Genomic DNA, 24,329 nt, shown 5'->3' on the forward strand with positions numbered 1-24,329 from the left:
CATGGACCCACATCTTGATGGCTGATGCCGAAGAGACTAGTTAGTTACTATATACTGGTGATCGACAGCAGATCAAGGGAGCTTAAATTGTAATGGATAGCATTAACCCCAACCGCCACAAGATCTCGTCCATGCAATCGCTGTTGTATCGTCGGGGGATCATGTTATATGAGCGCGCCGGGCTACTCCTAAATTCCTCTAATAACTATCGTTTTATATACATACAAATACTATATATATAGCATATTACTCTGTCCGAATCATAACTTCCCGACAGGGGACAATGGCGATCATGTCAGGCCGCTAGATTTCTGGAGTGAGGCTGTTGGTAGTAGTCATGATAATTTCTTATTCATATGCAAGATATAAGTTCTCCCCAGTAGCCATATTGGTAGTTCTCTTGGTACACAAGACTATATTATGTCCGAACGTTCATTCAATCATCATTGTTCTCCCGATGTATATATATCTTCTATAGCATACAACATCGTCATATACAAAGCAGGCATAGCAATCAGTAGGTGTAGCGGAATCCGACCTGCAATTATATTAGTACTGATGTCAATACCAAGTTTCCCTCCTGATGAGTTACGGGATAAGTCAAAAAGACGTACCATACTCTGAAGAACCCTTCCCTTTTGTTTTTGCTGCCGATTCAGGTTCCAGAAAAATAACGTGAAAACACACACCAGAGCTATCATTAAGATATGAGATCTAGTTTATTGATTAGTATAATTTCATTTCTTTTGGGAGTAGGAGGAAGCTTACCCGATAGACACCCACCCTGCCGTCTCATACCGCGGTGCTTCCTGCTGTCGTACGATGTAGCTACCCGCAACGCCGCCCAGCCCGTTACAAGCTGAGACTGCTGCCGCGGTAGTTGCGCGGTTCCATTGGCCGACGACGTTGTTGGCCATAAAGGCATTCAGAGCTGCCCAATTGGAGACGTATGCTCCTGTAGCAAGAAACGTCCCTATGTATCGGACGGCAACTTGGGTAGAGGATGGGAGGCCGAACATGAGGAACCCAGCGATGAGGCAGAGGGCATTGAAGGCGATGAGTGGACCGCGGATGCGGTATCTGTCTCCGATAAAGGAGGTGAAGATGACCGGTATGACGGCCCAATAGTAGGGCTAGTAAGGTGTCAGTATATGGCTATGAATAGGAGACATGCAGGTGAGGGGTTTACCGGTGTGGATAGGAGAATTGAATCGTTGCTCGAGAATCCCATGCCCGACTCGAGAATCATGGGAAGGAAGTAGTTCAGCGCGGTCGATACCAGGTTCAGCAAGAAATACATGCATGCGAAGCCGTACAGCTTCGGGTCGGCGAATGGTGCGAGAACCTTGCGCCATGAGAACGGATCCGGAACGATATCGTCGCGGTCTGCCTTGATGCGTTGAGCGGCGACGCGGGCCTCCAGCTCGGACATGAAGCAGAAACTACGATGCGCATTCTCTGGGAAGTCGATCATCCACCAGTAAGTGGCTATTCCGATGACGCAGCTAATGAGGCCTTGCACGAGGTACATCCAGCGCCAACCTTGCATGCCTGCTCTCCCATCCAACAATTCGAGGCCATAGTTCACGATGTAGCCCGTCGCAAGACCGATGACTTCGCCCGACTGCATCAAGGCGAATCGCAGCTGCTGCTCCCGCCGCGGGTACCAGGCGCTGATGAGATAGGTCAGACCCGGGTAAATCCCCGACATGGACATACCCAGGAGCACGCGGAGGGCGATCATCTCCTTCCAGGTGTGGATAAAGGCCGTGCACATGGTGATCAGTCCGAAGGCGAAGGCGATGCAGGCGAACCAAATACGTGGACCGACCCAGCGGACTGCGATGGTAGACGGCAACTGGAAGACGATACTGGCGATGGTGAAGATGAAGACCGAGACGGAGTATCGTGTGCCAACGAGATTGAGGTCGTCGGGCATGCTAGTAACCGAGGCTGAGGACAAGATGCCCGAGTCGAGCAGATTGAGACTGCACAAGGTGCCAGCAATGGTGCAGAGGCGCAAGTCGGTTTTCCATCGGATTCGAGTTTCGAGAGTCTTCAATTCTTCCGGGTCGAGATCCGCGTAGCCTCGGAGGACTTCCTGTGTGCTTTCGAATTTGTCATGGTTGCTCTCAACGACGACTGCCTCGGAGTATTTGGGATCCATGATGCACACGAGAGCGATCAAAGAACAGAGGCGACAATCTCGAATGTAGTGGCATATTCTGGGGGAGACTGTGCTACCATCTTGAGGGAGAGTGGTTGGCCAGCAGCCAGCTTATCTATCATCGTGACTCCTCCACTCTTAGTTTTCAGCGGGATTTGGACCAGCTTGCGACCCATGCATAACCCGTTCGCTAGTCATTCTTCATCCTGGGCGACCCTGCAAATTTTGACCCTCATCCGATGCATCCATTGGCTAGCACAAGCCGGGAGATCTCCGAAGAAGAGCTGGGCCCTCGTAGCGCCCGACGCTGCATTGGAGTCGCGGGGCTTAATCAATCGCGATTGCGACTAGCGATGGCGAATGCGGACAGCCATGCTGATCGGTGGCGGTTTCATTACTGGCTGAAGTAGTATGGATTGGGCTGCTGCGTGCTGAGTGCTGAGAGTAAGACTGATGGGAATTGTTTGTGTGGATGACGGAGGAAGCCAATCGAAGCATGACTTGGTAGACCTTGCTTTGTTTAGTGACACATGACAATGTGAGAAAAGCAATCATGATGCAGAACAAGCTCAAGTGGGGAGCGTATGTCTCAAGAGTGACAGATTAAATTCTTGCAGATTGTTCGAGATTGCTTTTGATCTATGGAGTCTTGTGGATGAGTGGAGTAGCAGTTCATACTCTACTGTGTACTCCATAGTTAACCACAATTAGTAGTTAGTTAGTCATGGTGTAGCTGATTAGAAATCGATGCTTGAAGGAGCAGGCATCAAGAATGTACCCAGAAACTGGGCAGGAAACTATTTCCACCGTGGGACAACTTGACCCTATTCTGGAAAAGAAACAAGCATAAAAGCAATATATTTATATAAATGAAGTCATTGGATTTTTTCCGGAAGCTCAAGAATGATTTGCTTTCTTCAAAAGCTATAGATAAAAGGCAAAGTCCTGCCTGAGGTTGGGATCCGCGCGATCCCTGCTTGATTGGAATCTCGAGAGTTAAAAACACCAAGCAGGTCTTCTACGCGCAGTTATCTCTGCTATCTCCCTCTCTATCTATAAATTCCTCCAAGGATCGCCTCTCCATTCCAGTTGATTATTTGCTCTTCTCTCAATGGCTCACGGTGATCTCCATGGCTCCATCTGCCCCCGCGTCTTTCTTCCTGGCTGCGACCCACGCCGATTCTTCGGGCGAAGGGAGCCAAACAGCTCCGTGAGGAGTTCCATGGGATGAACGGAAGGGCCCTGAACATCTGCGATGGCCACGCTGCTGATTCTGACTGACTGATCGTCTGTCCCTCACCTTCCCCCTTGTTCTACCAGAGCAGCATATGGCTCTATCCTCCTGATCCTCAATCAGTTTTCTCCCTCCCGACTTGCGCCTGTGACTGCTCGACTTTGTGCTCCCGTACCTGCTGGCTGTGATTGATCCAATCTTCCTTTTTCACCGCCGCAGCTTTTCCCCCTCAACCCAGCTGTCGACAGAGCTCCCCGCTTAAACTACTCGCAGCTGCCACCTCAGCAGTTACTCCAGGCGACTTGCGCAATCAAGTGTCCTTTCTTCCACGCCAACATGGTCGCACTTATTCCCCCTCCTGAGCCCCGCACCCTGCTGCCGCCTCTACTCGCCTGTCTTCCTACAGCTTTCGTGTCGCCTCAACCTCCTCCGGCTCTGCTGCCCCTCTTGTCTCCCATTCTGCGTCAACGGGTGAAGATCCTCAGCTCAGTATCTGCCTCGCCCACCGAGTCATGGCTTCGACTGCTGTGCTGGGATGCTGGACAGGCTGAGCGCCTCCAAACATTGGTGGATGGCGCAACCTTCGAGCCACACCCGGTGTCGGGAGAGATTGAGCTCCCCGACGAGCTCCCCGTCAGGTACATGCGTGTGGATGAGGAGACCCTACGGTCGCGCGTGATACTTCCCGAGTTCAGCCTGAAAGTCATCTACCTCTGGTGCCCCGACGATCAGGAAGGCGGGGGCCCCGCGTGGCGGGTAGCAGAACTGTTGCCGCAAGAGGGTAACGTCGACGACGATGAAGACTGGTCTGTGTCCATCGGGGAGGCCAACGCTCTTCAGAAAGACCGCCTGCTAGAGGATGCCCTGAAAGCTGGCGAGGCCGCTGAGCAGGCAAAGAACCAAAAAGAGGAAGAGGCCGACGATGACGATGACTACTGGGCCCAATATGATGCAACTCCTGGACGAACTCCTGCGAACAAGACACCTGCTCCCAACGCCGTTTCATCCCTACAGCAGTCGGAAGCGGATTACTTTTCTCGCTACGGTGATGTGCAACCCGCGTTGGATAACCATGATCCTGAGGAGGAACAACCCGAGGTTGGACCATCCTCCCTTAATGGCGATATGCTGGCCAAACTGCTTCAGCGACAATTCCATGGGGACGAAGCTGACAAGCCGACCCATCCCTCAAACGGCGTTGCTGCCAATGGAGAGCATGCTGGCTTAAACCACCCGCGACCCTCTTCCATCTCGTCTGCGAGCTCCGAAGCCGTGGCCAGGCTCGAACACGAGGCAGAGAACCAGTCGGCGTACGAAGTGGGTGTCAAACAGCACATTGGCTCGAGCATCAAGGGTCTGTTCCGGCTGGCCAAAGCTACGGGTATCTCGCGCAGCGATTTCCAGACTCTTGTCAAGACGGAACTTGAATTACTGAACGTGTCGGACGATGACTGAAATAGTGAATGGGGGATTGTTCTTATCTTTCTTTATTTCTCAAATTGTATATACTGCATGCGGTCATGTTCAGCGTTGAGGTGCATTGATTTGGCATTGGATATCCCCGGGTACTAGTTTTGAGGAATACGTTGTTTGGGTTCATCAGCACCGTCATGATAACGTTATATCATATAATAGCTTAAATCCAAAGATCGAAATCTCGATTGAAATAATGACGATCACATCCTGGATGCAAAACTACTCAAGTACACGTGTTTCATCGGGCACCGTTTCCCATAAATTGGCCCGGATGGGGGGTTGTTTCAAGTTCGGACCAACGCCTTGTTCCGTTCCGCAAGCGTTTGGGAGGCCAGAAAGACACGCAATCCGCCCCCATCAGCTCAGAAACCGCCCCCCTCTCGCTGCTGCGGCTGTGACCATTAAGTATATTCATCCCTCCGGTCTATCATGTTCTTTTCCTGACTGGCTTTTTCTTGCTTTTTCTTGTAAGTAGTCCTTATACAAACGCACAAGCATGCGAATGCTTTCCTGCCCGCTCCGTCCAGCTTGCTGACCCCGTTGTTTCCCCGTATGCGCCTCTAGAAGTCCATTAGGTGTCTTTCGTTCGTTCTTTTTTTCTTGACCACACTACCTAATCATGTCTTCGTCTCCTTCGCCCTCTCTTCGCAAGAGGGGCGGCAAGAAGGAGAGTACTCCCGTGCCTGCGGATAACTTCTCTTCTCCTTTGTCTAAAGCGAGTGCTCCTCGTTCGGAATGGGATTACTGGCTGGCCATTTCCATTCTGACCGTGCTTGCATTCGTCACCCGATTCTACAAGATTTCGTTCCCCAATGAGGTGGTCTTTGATGAGGTGCACTTTGGAAAGGTAAGCCTGCAGTCAATTGATCGGTATGAAGCTGCGTCGTGGTGTGGTGCTAATGGGGATCTGCTCCTAGTTTGCCTCGTACTACCTCCAGCGCACTTACTTCTTCGATGTCCACCCTCCATTTGGCAAGCTCCTTTTCGCCTTCATGGGCTGGCTGGTCGGCTATGATGGCCACTTCCTTTTCGATAACATTGGTGATTCCTATATTGAACACAAGGTCCCCTACGTGGCTCTTCGGGCTATGCCGGCCACGCTTGGTGCGCTGACGATTCCCGTGGTGTTCCTGATCATGTGGGAATCTGGATATTCGCTGCCCGCTTGTGTTTTGTCCGCTGGCCTTGTACTGTTCGACAATGCCCATGTTGGAGAGGACCGTTTGATTCTTCTGGATGCCTCGTTGGTCCTGACCATGGCCCTGAGCATCCTCTGCTATGTCCGCTTTTACAAGCTGCGTCATGAGGCATTTGGACGGAAATGGTGGAAGTGGCTGCTCCTGACCGGTGTGTCTCTCAGCTGCGTCATCTCCACCAAGTACGTTGGTGTCTTCACCTTCGTCACCATCGGTTCGGCCGTCATGGTTGATCTGTGGAATCTCTTGGATATCCGGCGCCGAGGCGGTGCTCTCACCATGGTCCAGTGGGGTCAGCACTTCGTTGCTCGTGCCTTTGCCCTGATCATTGTGCCCTTCTTCTTCTATCTGTTCTGGTTCCAGGTCCACTTTGCCATCCTCACCCGCTCCGGCCCCGGCGACGATTTCATGACCCCCGAGTTCCAGGAAACGCTCAGCGATAATGTTCTGAGCGCACAGTCTATCGGTATCGAATACTATGACACCATTACCATGAAGCACAAGGATACCAAGGTCTACCTTCACAGTCACCTCGAGAGGTATCCCCTTCGGTACGATGATGGACGTATCTCCAGTCAGGGCCAGCAGGTTACCGGATACCCTTACAACGACACGAACAACCAATGGCAGATCATCCCCACGGTGCCTTTTGATGTGACTGAGACCGGCGGACACAAGGTGCGCAACGGTGATGTTGTTCAGCTCCGCCATATGGGCACGGACACGATCCTGCTCACCCACGACGTTGCATCTCCCTACTACCCGACCAACCAGGAGTTTACCACTGTCTCCCAGGAGATTGCCAACGGTGATCGGCACAATGACACGCTGTTCGAGATCAAGATCGAGAACGGCAAGCCCCGCCAGGAATTCCGCACTCTGTCTAGCCACTTCAAGCTGATCCATATGCCCACCCGTGTGGCCATGTGGACTCACACTACGCCGCTGCCCGACTGGGCCTTCAAGCAAGCCGAGATCAACGGCAACAAGAATATCCTTCAGACCAGCAACTTGTGGTTCGTTGAGTCCATTGAGTCCTTGGAGGAGGACAGTCCCCGTCTGGTTAAGGAAGAGCGCCAGGTCAAGCACCTGGGCTTCTTCCGCAAGTACCTTGAACTCCAGCGCGCCATGTTCTTCCACAACAATGCCCTCACCAGCAGCCACCCGTACGCGAGTGAGCCCTTCCAGTGGCCTTTCCTGCTTCGCGGTGTCAGCTTCTGGACCAAGAACGACACTCGGGAGCAGATCTATTTCCTTGGTAACCCAGTCGGGTGGTGGATCGCTAGCAGTCTCTTGGCGGTGTTTGCCGGCGTCATCGGTGCTGACCAGCTGTCTCTGCGTCGCGGTGTTGATGCCGTGGAAGAGAGTAAGCAAATACCCTCATAATTCTAAATGAACAACTACTAACGAGTGACAGTTTGGGGTCAAGGCTCCCGTTCCCGCCTGTACAACAGCATGGGATTCCTGTTCCTGTGCTGGGCTGCCCACTACTTCCCCTTCTGGCTGATGGGCCGTCAGCGTTTCTTGCACCACTACCTCCCCGCTCATCTTGCTTCCGCTCTTGTGGCTGGTGCCTTGATCGAGTTCATCTTCAACCTAGAGCCGGTCTCGATCATCCAGCGCGTCCGGCCCGAAGATGACCCCTCGGGCAAGGCGAAGGCTTCCGCTCCGATTGGACGCTTCGTCACAGCCAAGGAACGTATGGGCACCAAGTCCCTTGTTGCGGGCTGGATCGCGACCCTGGTCATCCTGGCTGGTACGATCTACGGATTCGTCTTCTTCGCCCCGTTGACCTACGGCACCCCGGGTCTGGATGTGTCGGGTATCCTTGCCCGCAAGTGGCTGGGCTACGACCTGCACTTTGCCAAATAGATGAATGGCGGTGGAGGAAGCCTGCAGTTGGCAGGAGAAAGAAGTACGTAGGCTTGGTGAACTCCGGGGCTGGCCGGAGTAGGCGTTCTGTAAGATATAATAGGTGTCTTTGGGGGTCCGATTCTTCTCTCGCGTCCTTCCAGAACACCCGTTGGGTGTGTTCTGAGAACCGCCCCTTCGCCTGACTGAATGATTTTGTTCGATTTCTGGGTCCTTCCCTGTTGATATAGCGAATGTTAATGCATCTTATCTTCTAAACTCCACCTCACCTCCAGTGTTGATGATACGGTTACAGTCTAGCATACTTCACTGTAAAGGAGGCTCCACTGAAGTCATCACTCATAAGATGGTATTAAGTGATCTATAAGAACATCCATATAAAACTCAAAATCAGACGCCAATTTACAGTGAAAAATCTCATCTAGCAACGTACAAACTCTTTAATAAGCCATGCGCTTCCCGATCTCACTCTCCCAATTCCTGGACTTCTCGAAGCCATTCGACGCGGTTTGGAAATCCACCATAGCCTGGTACACTTCCTGCTCACTCGTCACCACAAACGGCCCATACTGCACGACCTTCTGATCCAACGGCTGGCCCGCCACCAAAAGGAACCTTCCCTCCCCATCGGCATTCTCGGGAACCGACGCCTCCACGAAATCGCCCTTCTGCTCAAACACCACATTATGGAACTCCTTGATCGTCTTCGTCTCTCCTCCGGACCCGAAAATCGTCTTGCCAGCCAACGTGTACGCAAACGCATTCCACCCAACAGGCAGAACCTGCTTCACGCGGCCCCCAGGCTTCACCGTCACATCCAACAACCACACCGGCGTGTAGGCCAGATCCCGCACCGAGTCTACCCCATGCGACTGGCCCGAAATCACCTTCACCGTGACGCGACCGTCATCCGCCGTGGCGATGGGGATCTCTGACGCCCGCAGGTCGCGGTACCGCGGCTCGCACATCTTCAGCTCCTTGGGCAGATCGACCCAGAGTTGCATGCCGACGTTGGGGCTGCCGTCCGGGTTCTCGTGCGGCATCTCCGCGTGCATGATGCCCCGTCCGGCGGTCATGAATTGGAGATCTCCGGGACCGATGGTGCCCCGGTTGCCGGCGAAGTCTTCGTGGTCGACTCCGCCCGAGAGGAGGTAGGTGATGGTTTCTTGGCCTCGGTGAGGGTGGTCGGGGAATCCGGCGCCTTTGCCGATCGTGAAGTGGTCGAGCATGAGGAATGGGCTGAAGTTGCGTAGGTGGCGCGTGCCGATGGAGCGGCGCACGCGGGCTCCGGCTCCTTCGGCTTGTTCGACGGCCAGGAAGGCTTGTCGGATGGCGCGAGGGAAGGACATGTTGGTGGTTGTTGTTGTGTTGGTTGTGATGGTGGTGGTGTTCGTGGTGGTAGTTGTGGTAGTAAATGTAGAGAAGAGTCTGGTAAAAGTGGAAGTATTGCAAGTCAATACAATAGCAATGATAGCGATGAAAAACGAAACGAGGAGTTTCATGTGGTCTTCTGAGCGGCCTTTTATAATGCTGTCTGCGAGGGCAGTGCGAATGATATAGAAGGTGCTACGATGATATGGAATTTGAGGGAGATGGGGGAAGTTGGTGGTTTAGTCAACTTCTTATAATGATTCGAGTAAGCCGGATTGCGGTTGGTTAGTTAGTTAGACTAGTTAGTTTAGCTTAGCATAAAGTCAGTAATCATAATCAAAACCATTCTTTTTGGCTGCTATGGGGAAATTCAATTGTGGGGAGAGAGAGCAAAAACTACCCAAAGTATGCCGGAAGTGCCATGGGTCGCGCCCATTACAAAGATTGCCGTCAGCAACTTTAGCGCCATTATTCAGGGCTGACTCAGTGGGGTCAGTCAGCTGTCTCGGATTGCAATTGATGTGAAAACGGGGAAGGGGTTAGTCGTGGGTTAGTCAATTCTTCATAATGATGATTAGTTAGTTATGACTAGGCGACTGGATGATGCATATTTCTGGAATATGCTATGATAGTCAAATAGTCTACTCCGTATGCTTCTAAGCTGTTGGTAGTTGCATTAACTGCTCTGTACTACACTCCTGTAACGTTACGTAGTGCTAGCTAGTGTCGATGCACGTGCTGATAAGATATCCCCGACTCTCCGCTGCTGCGGTGCTGCTCTTCCCAACTGGCATAACTCTGTGTATCACGACCTCGACGATCATTATACCCCGTCATTGATTTCGATTTTCATGGCGTCATTTCTACAATAATGCTCCCTTGATCATATCCCCCGCGTACTCGTTTCTCACTCCTCACCAAGCTAGTGGTCACTCAACTCCGTTCCGATCCCAATCAGGCCAGATCGTCGCATTCAGGAACACCGCGGCCGTCGGCCTTGACCCGACCCAATCTCTCTACCCCATTCTCCCTCTACAATCGACCATGCCCCGTCGGAACCAGGTTGCAAATATCCTGCTAGTCCTAGCGTGTGCCAGTTCCACAGCTTGGGCCAAACAAAAGGCCTTCAACATTCATGATGACCTATTAGCCTACCCTCAAGTATGCATCGCATCTCACGTGTACACCAAACACACATACACAGCCCCATCTAACTGGTTTCTACTCCTAGTATGAGGTGCTTTTCCCCGATGATTACGTCCTCGAATCCCAGGCCAGAGAGCTTTTACGGCAGCGCAGTGACAGCTCTTCTACCTTCGCCGATGCCCAGGAGAAATCCGCCCAGGTGTACCTAGGCCGCAATGCTCACGACAACGACCAGGCGAGCCCACCCCAGGATGGCAACGACGGGTTCAGCTATGAGGAGATGCTTCTAGGAGAACAGCGATTTCTCTGTCAGATCCCCCACGTCGATGTCGACGACCAGACCAATACCACCGGACATCCCCACGAAGCGGACGAGCAGAAGGAGCTGGCGCGTGCGATGGACCGAGGCCTTGAGCTCCTACGCGAGATGGAGGGGAAATGCATGTATTATATATCTGGATGGTGGTCTTACTCCTTCTGCTACAAGAACCAGATTAAGCAGTTCCACGCCCTCCCCTCGGGGAGTGGCATCCCCAACTACCCGCCTATGGAGGACCATACGACACACTCTTTCATTCTGGGCAAATTCCCTCAGGGAGCTGGCGACGAAGATGAGGTAGAGGGGGCCGCAGACCAGAAGAAAACTGTTACAGACGTGGCAGAGCTCCAGACCAAGGGCGGCTCCCGGTACTTGGTGCAACGATTGGATGGCGGCACGAAGTGCGACCTGACCGGTCGTGACCGGAAGATCGAGGTCCAGTTCCATTGTCATCCCCAGTCAACAGACCGCATTGGTTGGATCAAGGAGCTGACTACATGCTCCTACCTCATGGTCATCTACACCCCGCGTCTCTGTAACGACGTTGCCTTCCTACCGCCGCAGCAGGACGAGGTACATGGAATAGAGTGTCGCGAGATTCTTGCCCCGGAACAAGTATCGGACTGGGAAGCGCTCCGGGAGTACCAGCTGGCGCAGCGGTTAGTCGAGTCAGCCGTGATGGAGGAGTTCCCGGTCGTCGGAGACATCCAGGTCGGTGCTCAGAAGCTGGTGGGATCGGAAGGCAAGGAGATTGAGAAAGGACGCGTCGCGTGGGCCGGAGAAGAGACCATCGAGGTGGTGGCCAAGCGCGAGAACGGGGAAGTGCAACAGTTGTCGCGCGAGGATTTGAAAAAGCACGACCTGGACCCAGAGAAGCTCGAAACGTTGAAGAAGCGCTTGGAGGAGTGGGCCAAGGGCAAGGACTGGACGCTGGAGGTTATCTCAGTCAATGGCGAACGTCAACTGCGCGGCCTTGTCGATGACGATGAGGAGGAAGAAGACAACGGAGAGGGCTCCCAGGAAGAGATGGTCACGGATACCCCTTCCAAGGAGGCGACTGAAGCAGAGGCAACCGGGCAGGAGCCACAACAGCAGCCATTGGAGACCGACGAAGCCGAGGAGGTAAGCAAGAAGAGGGTCAAGGATGAACTGTAGCTATTGTGATAATCTTTTTTGCTTTTGCTCGTTGGGTTGCGCCTGTGCAAACCCATTCTCTTCGCGTCTACCTTTTTGTCATCAAGCGTTCGTAGCTACGGCTGATTATATCCATTGCATAGATTACGATTGTTCCAGTTGCCGTGTACTGGGACTATTGACCTGCCATTTAATTTAAATTCAATCAATCTTGAGTAAATAGTAGACTCAATTCCGGCCATGGCGAGCACAAGAGCCAATAATGGTGGCTTTCGGAGGGAGAGGAGGGGAGGCCATGAGTGCCCAAAGAGGCTGGGCTGGCCGATAAGGGGGCAGGCAGGCATTCCAGGCTTGTCCGAAGCATTGCCGTTCTCATACAGCGTCAAGGTAGAGAAATAAATTAGATTATCATCACACTGAGTTGGAGAAAAAACTATCCTCATTGACATCTATTCTCTAATTGAATATAACACTTTGCAAGTTGCAGATGATCAAACACCTGCTGGCTATTTATAACCCCCAAGAAAACGTGGGTGCAGAAAACGTGACCGCCCGGCCCCCTCAGCCATCCGCGACTCTTTCTGGCAGCAGCAGCAGCAGCAGCTCTTCTTCTTGCTGCTTCATCGCCGGTCCAGTTCGGTCCCTTTTTCTTCTCCGTCCTCCCTCCCACTCTCTCTCTCTCTCTCTCATTCTTTCCCTCCGCTTTTTGTATTTCCAGGTTCTGTTCCGGTTCTCTTTAAATAACCCCATCTTGAAAGGCTGCTGCACTCACCCCGGAATCTCCAGTCCAGCGAGCAAGCCTGATATTGAATTCCCATCTAGACTGCCTTCCGACTACTTGCTGGGTGCTTGCCAAGGCTGCCTCCCTCCACTTGGACCACTTACGTACCTGCCCACTACTAACTAGTTAACCAAGAGATACTTACTTGACTCGGTACGTTTGCTGCACGGGTCTCCTGTCTATCACTCACTCTTCCTCCCTCCGTCTGTACATACTATTTACCACCCGAACTCCGTTCCCCTTCTCCCCTCCCGTCCGCCTCTTATCCACCCGGTTCGTCCGGCTCATCCTCTCCTGATCTCAGGCCCACAGCCTCTCGCTCGTCCACGCTGCCCTCCGCAGCCGCGGCACACAACCCCCGGACCCTCCACCACCCCCGTTTGGCTACATAACGCCTTCCCACCATGGGTTTCCTCGGTGTCTACACGGCCATCTACGACTACCTCCCCCAAGCGGAGGGGGAACTAGAGCTGCGCGAAGGCGATCTGCTATATATCCTCGAGAAAGGCGAAGAAGAGGATTGGTGGAAGGCCAAGAAGAAGGCCGAGCGTGAGGATGACGATGAACCCGAGGGTCTCGTCCCAAACAACTACGTCGAGGAGGTAAGGATCTCTTGATGCCACCCCCTTCAACAATCAATGATGGAGAGTCCGACTCTGGCTCTGGGCTTTTCTGCGTCATGGTCCGGTGCATGGTCGCCGCGGCCGGCCCTCACACTCAGGGGTACCGGCAACGCCGCAACTTTGTCTCCCAACGGAGCCCGCATGTGCTAACGCAGTCTCTGTCGGACATATAGGCTCAACCAGTTCACACAGCCAAAGCACTCTACGACTACACACGCCAGACGGACGAGGAGGTCTCCTTCTCCGAAGATGCAGACTTGGTCGTGTATGACACGTCCGACCCGGACTGGACCCTTGTCGGTGTCAGCTCAGATTTCGGCTTCGCCCCCGCGAACTACATTGAGATCATCGAAGATGCAGGCGCGCACCATGCCTCTACACCGGCCATCCCGTCTCCTCCCCCCGCTGAACCCGAACCCGAACCGGCGCCACCCGCCCTTCCGCAGCGACCAGCGGTGACAGAGGAAGAAGTCAACGGCACCAGCGCGGCTTCTCCAATTGACGCCGTGCAGAATCCTGCCGCAGCGGCCATCGCAGATATCATCCACAAGCAGCATGCGGCTGCGTCAGAACCGGAACCGCCTAGGGCCGTCCCCCCGCCGCCTCAGCCCGCACGTCCAGTGTACGATGAGCCCGAGGAGCCCTACCGGAACGAGCCCTCGCCACCGCCGCCTGCGCTACCACGGCGTCCCCCGTCCGAGCAGATCTCGTCGCCAGTCACGCTGGATTCTCCCCCTGAGCCCGCTCGGCCGCCTCGTCCTCAGATCTCTTCGCTGCGCGACAGCGACCGCGGCGGCCATGTGCAGGAATCGCCCCCGTACAACCGAGTCGGCCAACCGACCCCTCGTTCCCCCTCTGGCTACCACATCTACAACATCAATGAGATGGTGGAAGTAATGGGCAAGCGCAAAAAGATGCCCACAACCTTGGGTATCAATGTCGCAACCGGCACCATCTTCATCTCGCCCGAGGAGGGTGGTGATGTGCAGGAATGGACCGCAGACAAGCTCACTCACTACTCGATTGAAGGGAAGCACGTTTTCGTCGATCTTGTCCGGCCCAGTAAGAGCATCGATTTCCACGCGGGTGCCAAGGACACAGCTCGGGAGATTGTCTCCGCCCTTGGTGAGATCTCCGGCGCCTATCGCGCAGAGGGTCTGAAGGAGGTCATCGCCGCCGGCACCAGTGGGGGACAGAAGAAGGGCCAGATTCTCTATGACTTTATGGCTCAAGGAGATGATGAGGTGACGGTGGCCGCGGGCGACGACGTCATCGTCCTGGATGACAGCAAGTCCGAGGAGTGGTGGCAGGTGCGGCGTTTGAAGAACGGAAAGGAGGGTGTCGTCCCAAGCAGCTACATTGAGATCACCGGAACGGTCTCGACTCCAGTGATCAGTTCCGAACCGGGCCTTTCCACTGTAGAGAAGAACCGCATGGAAGAAGCGCGGCTAGCCAAGGAAGCTTCGCGCAAATCGCGGACCGACTCCGTTGACGGTCGCAGCCAAGAGGTATGTCCCTTGCCCGAAAACCAGAGTCGATTGCCAGAGGTGATGCTGACTATTTGACGCCAGAAACGCGATAGCAAGAGCAGCCACAAGCCGAGTAAGTCATTTACCCTTTGATTTCACGTAAGAATCCTCCTTTGCTAATGGTAATAGAACCGGATCCGGCCAAGACGAGGCAATGGACTGATCGCACCAAGACGTTCACTGTCGAGGCACAATTCATTGGCCTGCAGGATGGCAAGATTCATCTGCACAAGATGAACGGCGTGAAGATCGCGGTTCCCATTGCGAAGATGTCCGTTGAAGATCTTGAGTATGTGGAGAAGATGACCGGCGTGTCCCTCGACGAGGACAAGCCGTTGTCGGACATTAGACGCCGCTCTCAACGCATCGAGCCTGAAAAGTCCCGGTCCTCCGAGGGCAAGCGTGCTTCAGGTACCGCCGGGGCTTCCTTCCAGCAATCCGACTATGATTGGTTTGATTTCTTCCTCAAAGCCGGTGTTGGTCCGCACCAATGCGAGCGGTATGCCCAGAACTTTGTCAAGGACTCCATGGATGAGGCCGTGCTTCCGGACATCACCCCAGAGGTCCTGCGCACGCTTGGTCTGAAGGAGGGCGATATTTTGCGAGTGATGCGCTACCTGGACAACATGTTTAACCGCACCGGAGCCAAGTCGAAGCTACGTAACGTGAGCTTCGGTGGAGAAGAAGTCATCGGGAATGGCGAAGAGGGTGCTGCTGGCATCTTTTCTGGCCCCGGAGGTGTCCTGCGCAACAACACTCGTAAAGGCCGGCCCGCTCCCAACACGCCAGCCAGCGATGTTGTCGATCCTAAGGCCTTTGAGCAGAAGGATGCTTCACAGCCTGCAGAGCGCAGCGCGACACCACCCACCGCTGCTGCACCCTCCGAGCCCCCGGTTCAGAAGGGCTTCGACGACGATGCCTGGGAAGTGAAGCAGCCCAAGCAACCTGCTGCCCCGGCCGCCGCCGCTCCAGCTCCGTCGACGCCAGCCACTCCCTCAAGCCCCCCTCCCGCCGCGTCCTCTCCCACTACTACACAACCACCGGCTCAGCAACCACTCGCAGGCGCGATGGCTGACCTGTCTCTGCTTCAAGCTCCTCTTCAGCCTACGCCTGCGGCCCCTGCCCCGCAATCTCCGCCGGCGCCCTTGCCAGCTCTCCAGCCACAGCCGACCATCCAACCCCAAAACACTGCGGTGCCCGCACCGCAAGTGCAACCACAGCAGACTGGAGCCACTCCGGGCTTTTTCTCCCAGCTGGCACAAGCCGCGCAACAGCCTGCTCCAGGTGCCCAAGGGTTCAGTCCTCAAGCAACGGGCTTCCAGCAGGCTTCCAGACCACGTCCCCAGCCGCCTCAGAACATGGGGCAAAGCTCTTTGCTTCCTCCGCCACCCCAGCGACCCCTCTCCGCGCCCCAGAACTTCCCTCAGCAGCCAAGCTCGTTTGGTCCGCCCCCATTGCAACCTCAACTGACTGGTCTTCCTCAGTCGGGACCGCAGATTGCTCCGCCGGGACAGAGCCTGGCCGAACTGAACCAGCAACGGTTCCAACCCGCTCTCCAGCCGCAGCCCACTGGTTTCATGCCTCAGGCTCAATTCCAGAATGGACTGGTGCCGCAGCCCACCGGCTTCCAGCCGCAGTCGCAGTTCGGGATCCAGCAGCAACAAGCTGGATACCCGGGCCTGGTGCCACAGCCTACAGGCTTCGGGGGCTTCCAACCGCAACCCCAGCAGCCGATGCAGACCGGCATCAATTCCGTTCTGCCCCCGGCTCTGCAGCCCCAGCCTACGGGTATGAACGGTGTTGGCAGCATGCCTTACAGCGCACCCCCTGTGCCACCAATCCCGCAACAACCTACGGCTGCCCCATTGCAGCCCCAGAAGACCGGACCCCCACCTGCTGTCCGGTTTGGTGTTAAGAACGAACCTCCCAAGAAGCTCGCTCCTCAGCCGACCGGTCTCCGGGCCAATCTCGCACAAGCCAGTAAGTTCATCTCCTTTGCATGTCGGATTGGGATCAGACTAATTGAATTTATCAGCGCCCACCAATCCGTTTGGATTTTAATTCGAACCTGTATATATCAGTCTGTGACTTGGCGACACACGATTTTCCTTTACTATACATGGTCGCTTGCTATTTCTTGCTGGCGGGAATGGCATGCACATCATACATAGATGATGCCGCGGTTTGCTTTCTTTTCTGCCACTCCTGACGCTGTAATGCGTATATCAGAGCTTCCTCTCTCTCTCTCTTCCTTAGTCATGGTCGGACGCAATGGACCCACGCAGCGAGTTCTGAAGCAATGTCTCGAGTCTTGTTTACATGACGCAGCTTCAGCGATCTAGAATCTCTTTCTGACGTTCTCTTCTCTCCTTCCATTCCCATCAATACGTAATATTGGGAAGACAGAAACTCACCCCCATTCTTCTGTTTCCTGGTTTCTTTTGTACCCTATCTTTCCTCTCGGTTTTCTTGCCGTGAGAGAACTCCGCCCGACTACTACTTTCCTATCCACTCGGTCCTCATGCTCATGCTCATGTTGCATGCTGCATGCTTCTTCCTGCGTTCGGCCGGAGGTGTTGCATTCGTTTTCCTGCACCTTCTCGTTCCGACTAATTCCTGAACATGATCTACCTGTCTTGTCCCCGTTATACGCTCTGTTTTCCTTTCCTCTTTTTGCTTTCTGCTCGATCCCGATGTGCATTTTCTTGCTCCTTGTTGTGCGATCTTTGCATTACATGTACGGTACATATAGCTCGTGATTCAGCAGATAAAATAGGGATTATTACTAGTACTAGTATACGTTTCTGTTGCTTGGTATTTGCTTTACATGGTGTATGATGGATGCAGGTTATGAACTTTACAAATAATTTCGGGAAGGTGGTGGCTCATACAGATCGATCACCTGATAAACAATCATAATAATGACCCCGTCAAATAGCGTAAGTGAATCTAATACTATTTGCTTAAGAATATCCAAAAAATCACTGTTATTCACTACCCCGTGAATAGAAAACCTCCCTGGGGGTAATTCACCATTGAACTATCCCATGGGGTAACTAAACACCAGCTGTTCACTATCAAAACCATTGACTATGAATAAGTGATTAGTTGAATACTGAAGAAAGTGAGTACTACTATTACACGGAACAATTAACTTCAATGAAGACCATCTGTAGCATTCATAGAATGGTATTCATCATGGTACAATAGTAATTATCAATGATATAGTTAGTCAAGTGGTGAATGACTATTCACCTACTACTTACTAACTATTAACTATTGTTGTCCTGGTTCTGAGATTCGTAGTACAAGGCACTAGTGATATCTAGTCAGTAGCTTGTTAGGTAGTAGTACATACAGTAACTGTCAATACTAAATATATAATGAACGCGAGGGGGGCCGTGGATGCCGCCCGGTCCCACTCACACACTACTCATATCTCATCAAAAGATGAAAGAAAGTACTAGTAAGAACTTAAGAAGGGAAATTAATTATTGAATTCGTTTTATACCTAGTGTTTACTTGTAAGTAGTGTTCATCTTTTAGCTAAATTGCGAGCTGATGGATGCATCAAGTGAAGTACTTAAGTTTATAGTAATGGGGTAAATGGATGATAGTTATCGATAACTTGAACTCCGTAGTGATGGTGGAACAGATGATAGAATATATTCAGTTGATTGGAGGCGAATATCTATGTAATCTATGTACATGATGAATAGTAAAGTATGTATAGTGTGGGGAGTGGTATTGATAGGGAAGTGCCAATTGCTTCATATATACATAGCCAAGAAACTAATCACAAGTCCAACGCCATTCCACGCCACGCCAAGTTAGACACGTTTGATTGAGTTCAGCTGATATATTTGGTGAAAAAGGACGAAGGTTGAGGAGAAAGGTTGATTGTCATGAGTGTTTCGTGCCGTGATCGGGGTGGGATTGGATCTGGTATCACGTGACAAGTAGGAGTATACTTGCATTCGATTTGCCAGATGAAAGAAATGCGGAATCTAGCATAAGTGTTTTCAAGCATCTTCCCAAATTCCAAATACAGGAAGGTCTTCGGCCATATAGAGCAGGCCATTATCCGGAAGAATCACGTCCGAGAGCGGGGTTTGCGCTCCTGGGGCGTCCGGGGCCATTCCACCGGCAGGGATGGTACCGCCTGGGGAACAGCCGATTGGAATTCCGGAGGTTGTGAGGGTGGAAATGGCAGTATCGTATGGTAGCGTGTTAGCGCCTTGTGCGCCATAGAGCGTATCCCAGATGTCACTGTCGGTTGGGCCAGTAGTGGTAGTGGCGCTTGTAGATAGGTCGGGTGGCTGAGAAGCAGAAGCGCCAGTGAGCTTGTCCGGGGATAACGGAGATGGTACAGCGGTGGGCTCTCCGCGATGAGTGCTCGGGGTATTCGTTTCGACAATGGGGGTTTCTTTGGAGGGTCCGACTTGACCGAAGAGCTGGTCGACTTGTCGGCTGCGACGCTCCATCCAATGGCGGTTGCGTCGACGGACATATTCCGACACTGCGCCTCGAAGGTACTTGATGATCTGGAAGAAGCGACATGCGTGTGGGTCATGGGGTACAAAGAGGCCTAGGAATTTCTCCGCCTTGTCCATGCCTTCCTCAAGCGGGAGCAGGTTGTCGTAGTCGGCAAAGAAAGCGGCTCCAAGCACCACAGCCGAATTGAAAACGGAATTAATCAAGAATGGGAGCCTGCGTGGGAGGGTGTTGTAACGAGTAAGGTCATCTACGATGTTAAGTCCGCGCAAGGCAGAGTAGACACATGCATCGGCGAATAACGCAATGCGGGAGTTGCTGGCCCTGCTATCGGAGGATCCTGTTGCCTCACTTCTATTCCGCACGTATTGGGACACCCGGAAGATGAGGAATGGCCGAGTCAGGAGAATAATCGACCAGTAATAGGAACCGAAGATGTGCGCTGCGGACAAGGTGCCCTCCAGCGTCTTGGAATCCAGCCGTTCGGTCTGCACCTGCAGGAAGACTGGGAGATTGCGCACCCAAGCTCGATGCTGGTTGGATATGTTTTCTGCGACATTGATCGAGACGACCTGACGCATGTAGACTTCGGTCAGGATGCGCTCAAAGATCCGGCAGAGTGAGATCACCGTCATGGACAACTGCTCATCCGGATGAAGACGCTGTTGCTCCTCTGGAGGGATGCCCTCTTCACGAAGATCATAATCGAAGTCTAGGGTCGCAGGAGGACGTCCTAATGAGGCACAAAGATAAAGATCCATCATACGAAGGCTCTTCCACACCCGTTCTCGAGCCCGCCGTTCCCGGGTGCAGGAAAGCGCATTCGCGTCTTTCCGGTGAATACCAACCGCATACGCCGCACGAAGCGCGATTCCCAAATTCATAAAAGCCCCGTTGCGTCTACAGGCACCCAGCATGTACATCGAAATCAAAACATACGACTGGATGGTATATATACTCGGAGTCTCTGTAAAGGCAGAAAACGCCAACTGACGGCCGCTGACGAAGTACTGCTCAGCCAGGGATTGATTGATATCGGATACCTGCGCGCCAATTGCGAGCACAAGATAGAAAATCGAGCTGACAGTATCCTCATCACCGGTCGGATTTTCAACCCAATTCGCAAGCCGGGGGTGAAACTCGTTGAGATCGAACAAATCCAACAGCGGGCTTGTGGCAAGCACAAACTGGCGCGCGAGCTTCTGAGCCTCTTCGTTGCTTGGGGGCGACATCAACGGCCCTGATTGTGTTGTAGAGCCACTCTGGAACGCCTCGAGCATCGAATGTCTCGAGTTGTCCTCCGTGAACTCGCACCTGCCGATCGAGGCTGATACGATCCTCCGCACACTCTGTAGGAAAGACAAGCTGGCGGAGTCGCCAACGTACATGAATTTGCCTTGACCGTCACGCAAAAGCCTAGCAACCTTGGGCACTGGTGCTGTCCCCTCCTTGTCATCCGTAGCCTGTTGTTCTAGATTGGCGCTTCGGTCTTCGAGCGAGTTCAAGAGTCGGTCCATGGCGGTCTGACGCTGTGGGGTCGGAACTAGGCGTTCGCTGAGAAGCATGGTCTCCTTCGAGCTGTTGTTATTGGGTTTGAGTAGCCTTGCCGGTTTGTCTGAGAAATGACACTCGGACTCTTTGCGCCGTTGAATGCAGATCGTACATGGCTGTTCTCCGTTGCATTTTTGCTTCCTCCGCTTGCAACTATCGCAGGCACGTCGGCAGCGGAGTCGGCCCCCCGGGGTTGCGATCGCTTTAGGCATGATGGGGCATAAGAAATGATATAGCGTTTAATGACCCGGGCCTGTAAATCCGCTCGAGCCGCAATTGCGAAGTGATGTACCTGACGAGAGGAAGAGGTGCAGACCCGCCTGCAGGGGCAAACCGCGGGGTCGGTCTGGCCGGTGTGGGAGTTTTGCGTCAAGACCCAGGCTGACTAGCCGAATGTTGGATTGAACATCTCTCTAGCACACGCGAGAGAGTCAGAGCGGCAAAGATATGCCCACAGGCAGATGGTGAATCAAGCAAGGAATGATTGCCAGCACGAAGGATGATGGACGATGGGCTGCTTTCCCCGGATTGAGTCGGGGCCGCCAATGGGGGCCCGGTGCTGACTAAGGGTAAATGAATCATGAAACCATCGGTGGCATTATGTTGACTATTGGCAACTAGTGACTATCTACGGCCTTGATAGCTCGATTCGTATATTTCATCCGATTTACGCCATGATCCGCACAGCTCACGCCACTTCCCTTATGGCCGAGCTTCTCCGTTTACTCTGGCCGGAACGATACAATCTTGCCCCAAGTATCGGCCGTGCCCCAGATTCCGTGGCGCAAGCATGACAACTGCACAATCTGACTATGGTCGACAAACAAATTCACATCAATGCCAAACTCCCGGATATACCAGTTGTACACCTTGGGGTCGGCTGCCTCGAACATGACGCGCTCCGGCGGAAGTTCCTTCATAATCTTGGACACCACGTCAGTCCGCCATGACTGCACATTCTCGGTGATCCCTTCAGATTCGATCATCAGGCGCTCAACACCGGCGTCAAGGAACTTGCGCCCCATGTTCACCAGCTTGGCTGGGTCTGAAGTGCCGATTGCCTCTAAGCCAGATGCTGGAGTGTCACCACCAGCGCCGAACTGGATCCCTAATTCGGGCTTCGCCTTGAGCTTGTACGAGTGAACCTTATCGACGAGTCGGAGCCAGTCATCTTCTGGGAAGGACAGGAACCCGGACGAAAGCTCGATCACGTCGAATCTGTAGAGGAGAATTAGTTAGATGATCTGGTATCCAGCAGGCCTGGGCATAAGAATAGCCGTACCCTAAGTCCTTGCACTTCCGAAGATATTTGTCAAAGACGGTATTTGCGTCAGGGTGAGTGAGTAGATGTTCAGCCCATCCGCCCTATGCAGAAGCCACCATTAGCAAGCCTATACATGCGAACTCTTGCGAGGAAGAGCCTTACGGTCGAGACATAGACATTGTAGTCATGCGCAAGGTCAATCAATTCCTTCAGGGGTTTCTCCGGGAAGAGAGAGAACGATCCTGCAACTCTGTTCAACATCTGCCTCTGCTTGTCTCATCAGACTAGCGGTAATTTACCTCCTGCAAACTTCAAGCCGTCCACATGTGTTCCCATCCTGTTGAACATTTATCAGAACCCTGTCCTGTGCCAGGAGTGGTGGGCACTGCTCACGTCTCAAGCACGTCCGCCAAGTATCTTTTACCCATCACCTACGAATACGGATCAGTTCTCTGTTGCAGAGAGCGCGAGCAACTTCGTCAGGTTACATGGTGGCATCGCATACAGTATAGTAAGGACCCCTAATTTCGGTGACCCCCTTCGTCCGTGGCTTCGAAGGTCGAGGGTTCGACCGCGCGAATCCAAATCCATTCTTCTTGTCTTGAAGGAGCGTGACCTCCTTCTTACTAGGAGGGGTGGAAGAAAGCGCTCGCGAAGCTCCGGTCAGTGCGGCAGCTTTGGGGATCTGCGGCGATGCATGCTGGAGGATGCTCCTCGACGGGGCTGGAGCCATGCGCGATAGTGTTGAAAACATTATGTAGACTGATATTGTGCTCTCGGAAAGTGTGTACAAAGCAGAGTAATTAAGACACTATGTATAGTTTGTTTCCGTTTAGATTGATACTGGATGTGCAAGCACATCAGAAGCTTCTGTTCCTTATAGCTATGTGTGCATCAATGTGAACCGGGATCCGGTCATGTCAGGAGTCAGAGGACTGACGTAAAGGATAGCTCATCGCTGAAACGTGGAGGTGACAGTGGCAGTCGTTGGTTCCTGCCGGTTGTCTATTGGGAAGATGTATCGATCGATAAGCAATAGGAACCTGTGGTTCACATTCATTGCGGAACCTGTGGTGTACCCCTGAGCAGCATTATGTGTTCACTGGCCATGAGAGACAAAACTCATTGGTACTTCTGCGATGAATGGAAATGGCGATGAAGTCAGGATGGCAATGGCACGCGTAAATGACGTCATTCTAGATATCCGGTAAACCCGCACATTCAGTTGCTATCCAGTCAATGAAATATTCGTATTAAGAAAATAATGTCAGATGAAGCAGGATCCCTTGTCTCTAATAAGTATTGACATAGGATACCATTTAGGTACTTGGTAAGGAGAGCACCCAGACAAAGTAGTCTAGGTGCTTTGGTCGGATGATCCAACGATCTTCCCGACCCGAGGTAAGAATGATTAGTATTCGAGTTCAAGCTCCGTAGCACCTGGGCACGGGTCCAGCAACGGCGATTGAGAGCCCATGGAAACGGGATCCTCCCAGCAGAGTTCTCCAGGGCAGCATTTGAAGGGAAAAGTATTGGCGACGGAGCTTCGGAGGTAAGCGGGGTTTGGGTCGGCACTTGGCACGGAGCGGAAGTCTTCCGATCGCCGACTAGAACGATTGATAACAATAATGATCATCATCCCCCTATGAATTATGAAAACATGGGTTGATTTTCCAACAAGACAGAATAATAATTGGTTGGTCAACTAATTTAAAAATCTGATTAGTTAACAGAAAGGCTACCGTCGCACAGCCTCAGAGACCTAACGCATGTATACTGCATGTATGCTACTTATCTGTCTGCCTACAAGCACCCAAAAAGACAGTCTGATTGGAGCACGTGCACAATATCCAAGATTGAAATAGAAAACCCAGAATTGATTGCCTACAATACTCTGCATCTTATGTGAAATAGACGATGATCGCACCAGCCGCCTTGCAGGACGCAGTGTGGGATAACTAAGAATAGTAGTGACAACTTCGGTGCACGGAACGTGGTAACCCCGCTTCAACTCCCAGGATGGAACAATTGACTTGATCAGTGAGTGGATGGGACGAGATCAGACTAAGACCACGGAAACGGAAGTTTGTCGACCGCTGCGGAGCTCTCGGATGTTCATACGAAGTCCCCTGGTTGCTAGGAGCTATCTACATACTAATAATAATGTGAGTT

The 24,329-nt window shown here is 52.8% G+C and overlaps 7 protein-coding genes across 7 annotated transcripts; 4 read left to right on the plus strand and 3 right to left on the minus strand.

Moving 5' to 3' along the window:
• Positions 1-374: 374 nt before the first annotated feature.
• On the minus strand, positions 375-2,380 carry ASPBRDRAFT_151995 (putative MFS transporter). Its single transcript, XM_067619336.1, has 4 exons — positions 1,190-2,380; positions 769-1,133; positions 615-714; positions 375-538 (listed from the first exon to the last, which is right to left on the minus strand). Exons 1-4 carry the CDS (start codon positions 2,165-2,167, stop codon positions 515-517), a joined length of 1,467 nt encoding a protein of 488 aa, XP_067478831.1. The 5' UTR covers positions 2,168-2,380; the 3' UTR covers positions 375-514.
• Positions 2,381-3,737: 1,357 nt separating this feature from the next.
• Positions 3,738-4,856, plus strand: ASPBRDRAFT_125289 (uncharacterized protein; the record flags this gene model as incomplete). The annotated part of the gene is made up of 1 exon (XM_067617777.1): positions 3,738-4,856. One exon carries the CDS (start codon positions 3,738-3,740, stop codon positions 4,854-4,856), a length of 1,119 nt encoding a protein of 372 aa, XP_067478832.1.
• A 640-nt stretch (positions 4,857-5,496) lies between these two features.
• pmt4 (dolichyl-phosphate-mannose-protein mannosyltransferase) lies at positions 5,497-7,945 on the plus strand (the record flags this gene model as incomplete). Its single annotated transcript, XM_067617858.1, has 3 exons — positions 5,497-5,724; positions 5,795-7,439; positions 7,491-7,945. 3 exons carry the CDS (start codon positions 5,497-5,499, stop codon positions 7,943-7,945), a joined length of 2,328 nt encoding a protein of 775 aa, XP_067478833.1.
• A 122-nt stretch (positions 7,946-8,067) lies between these two features.
• Positions 8,068-9,905, minus strand: ASPBRDRAFT_569418 (pirin family protein). The gene is made up of 3 exons (XM_067627657.1): positions 9,717-9,905; positions 8,379-9,627; positions 8,068-8,306 (listed from the first exon to the last, which is right to left on the minus strand). The coding sequence occupies exon 2, from the start codon at positions 9,445-9,447 to the stop codon at positions 8,386-8,388; it is 1,062 nt and encodes a 353-aa protein (XP_067478834.1). The 5' UTR covers positions 9,448-9,627; positions 9,717-9,905; the 3' UTR covers positions 8,068-8,306; positions 8,379-8,385.
• A 455-nt stretch (positions 9,906-10,360) lies between these two features.
• On the plus strand, positions 10,361-11,936 carry ASPBRDRAFT_125099 (PRKCSH domain-containing protein; the record flags this gene model as incomplete). The annotated part of the gene is made up of 2 exons (XM_067617759.1): positions 10,361-10,477; positions 10,548-11,936. The coding sequence occupies 2 exons, from the start codon at positions 10,361-10,363 to the stop codon at positions 11,934-11,936; spliced, it is 1,506 nt and encodes a 501-aa protein (XP_067478835.1).
• A 1,164-nt stretch (positions 11,937-13,100) lies between these two features.
• ASPBRDRAFT_126228 (cytoskeletal protein-binding protein SLA1) lies at positions 13,101-16,909 on the plus strand (the record flags this gene model as incomplete). The annotated part of the gene is made up of 5 exons (XM_067617853.1): positions 13,101-13,298; positions 13,493-14,827; positions 14,891-14,921; positions 14,978-16,828; positions 16,884-16,909. 5 exons carry the CDS (start codon positions 13,101-13,103, stop codon positions 16,907-16,909), a joined length of 3,441 nt encoding a protein of 1,146 aa, XP_067478836.1.
• A 1,961-nt stretch (positions 16,910-18,870) lies between these two features.
• ASPBRDRAFT_54896 (uncharacterized protein) lies at positions 18,871-22,911 on the minus strand (the record flags this gene model as incomplete). Its single annotated transcript, XM_067627312.1, has 8 exons — positions 18,871-21,095; positions 21,270-21,274; positions 21,620-22,111; positions 22,176-22,258; positions 22,320-22,399; positions 22,457-22,494; positions 22,551-22,588; positions 22,663-22,911. 8 exons carry the CDS (start codon positions 22,909-22,911, stop codon positions 18,871-18,873), a joined length of 3,210 nt encoding a protein of 1,069 aa, XP_067478837.1.
• Between the last annotated feature and the right edge of the window lie 1,418 nt (positions 22,912-24,329).

This window comes from Aspergillus brasiliensis (assembly GCF_001889945.1).
Source record: "Aspergillus brasiliensis CBS 101740 unplaced genomic scaffold ASPBRscaffold_6, whole genome shotgun sequence".
Classification (NCBI taxonomy): Eukaryota; Fungi; Ascomycota; class Eurotiomycetes; order Eurotiales; family Aspergillaceae; genus Aspergillus; species Aspergillus brasiliensis.

Excerpts from the sequence above, each read along its gene's own strand:
- ASPBRDRAFT_151995 (XM_067619336.1), bottom strand. The coding sequence starts at position 2,167 with ATGGATCCCAAATACTCCGAGGCAGTCGTCGTTGAGAGCAACCATGAC. Across the intron at positions 715-768 it reads GCAGGGTGGGTGTCTATCGG|ATCTCATATCTTAATGATAG; the intron begins GTAAGCTTCCTC and ends TCAATAAACTAG. Across the intron at positions 539-614 it reads GAAGGGTTCTTCAGAGTATG|GTCGGATTCCGCTACACCTA; the intron begins GTACGTCTTTTT and ends ATATAATTGCAG.
- ASPBRDRAFT_569418 (XM_067627657.1), bottom strand. The coding sequence starts at position 9,447 with ATGAAACTCCTCGTTTCGTTTTTCATCGCTATCATTGCTATTGTATTG.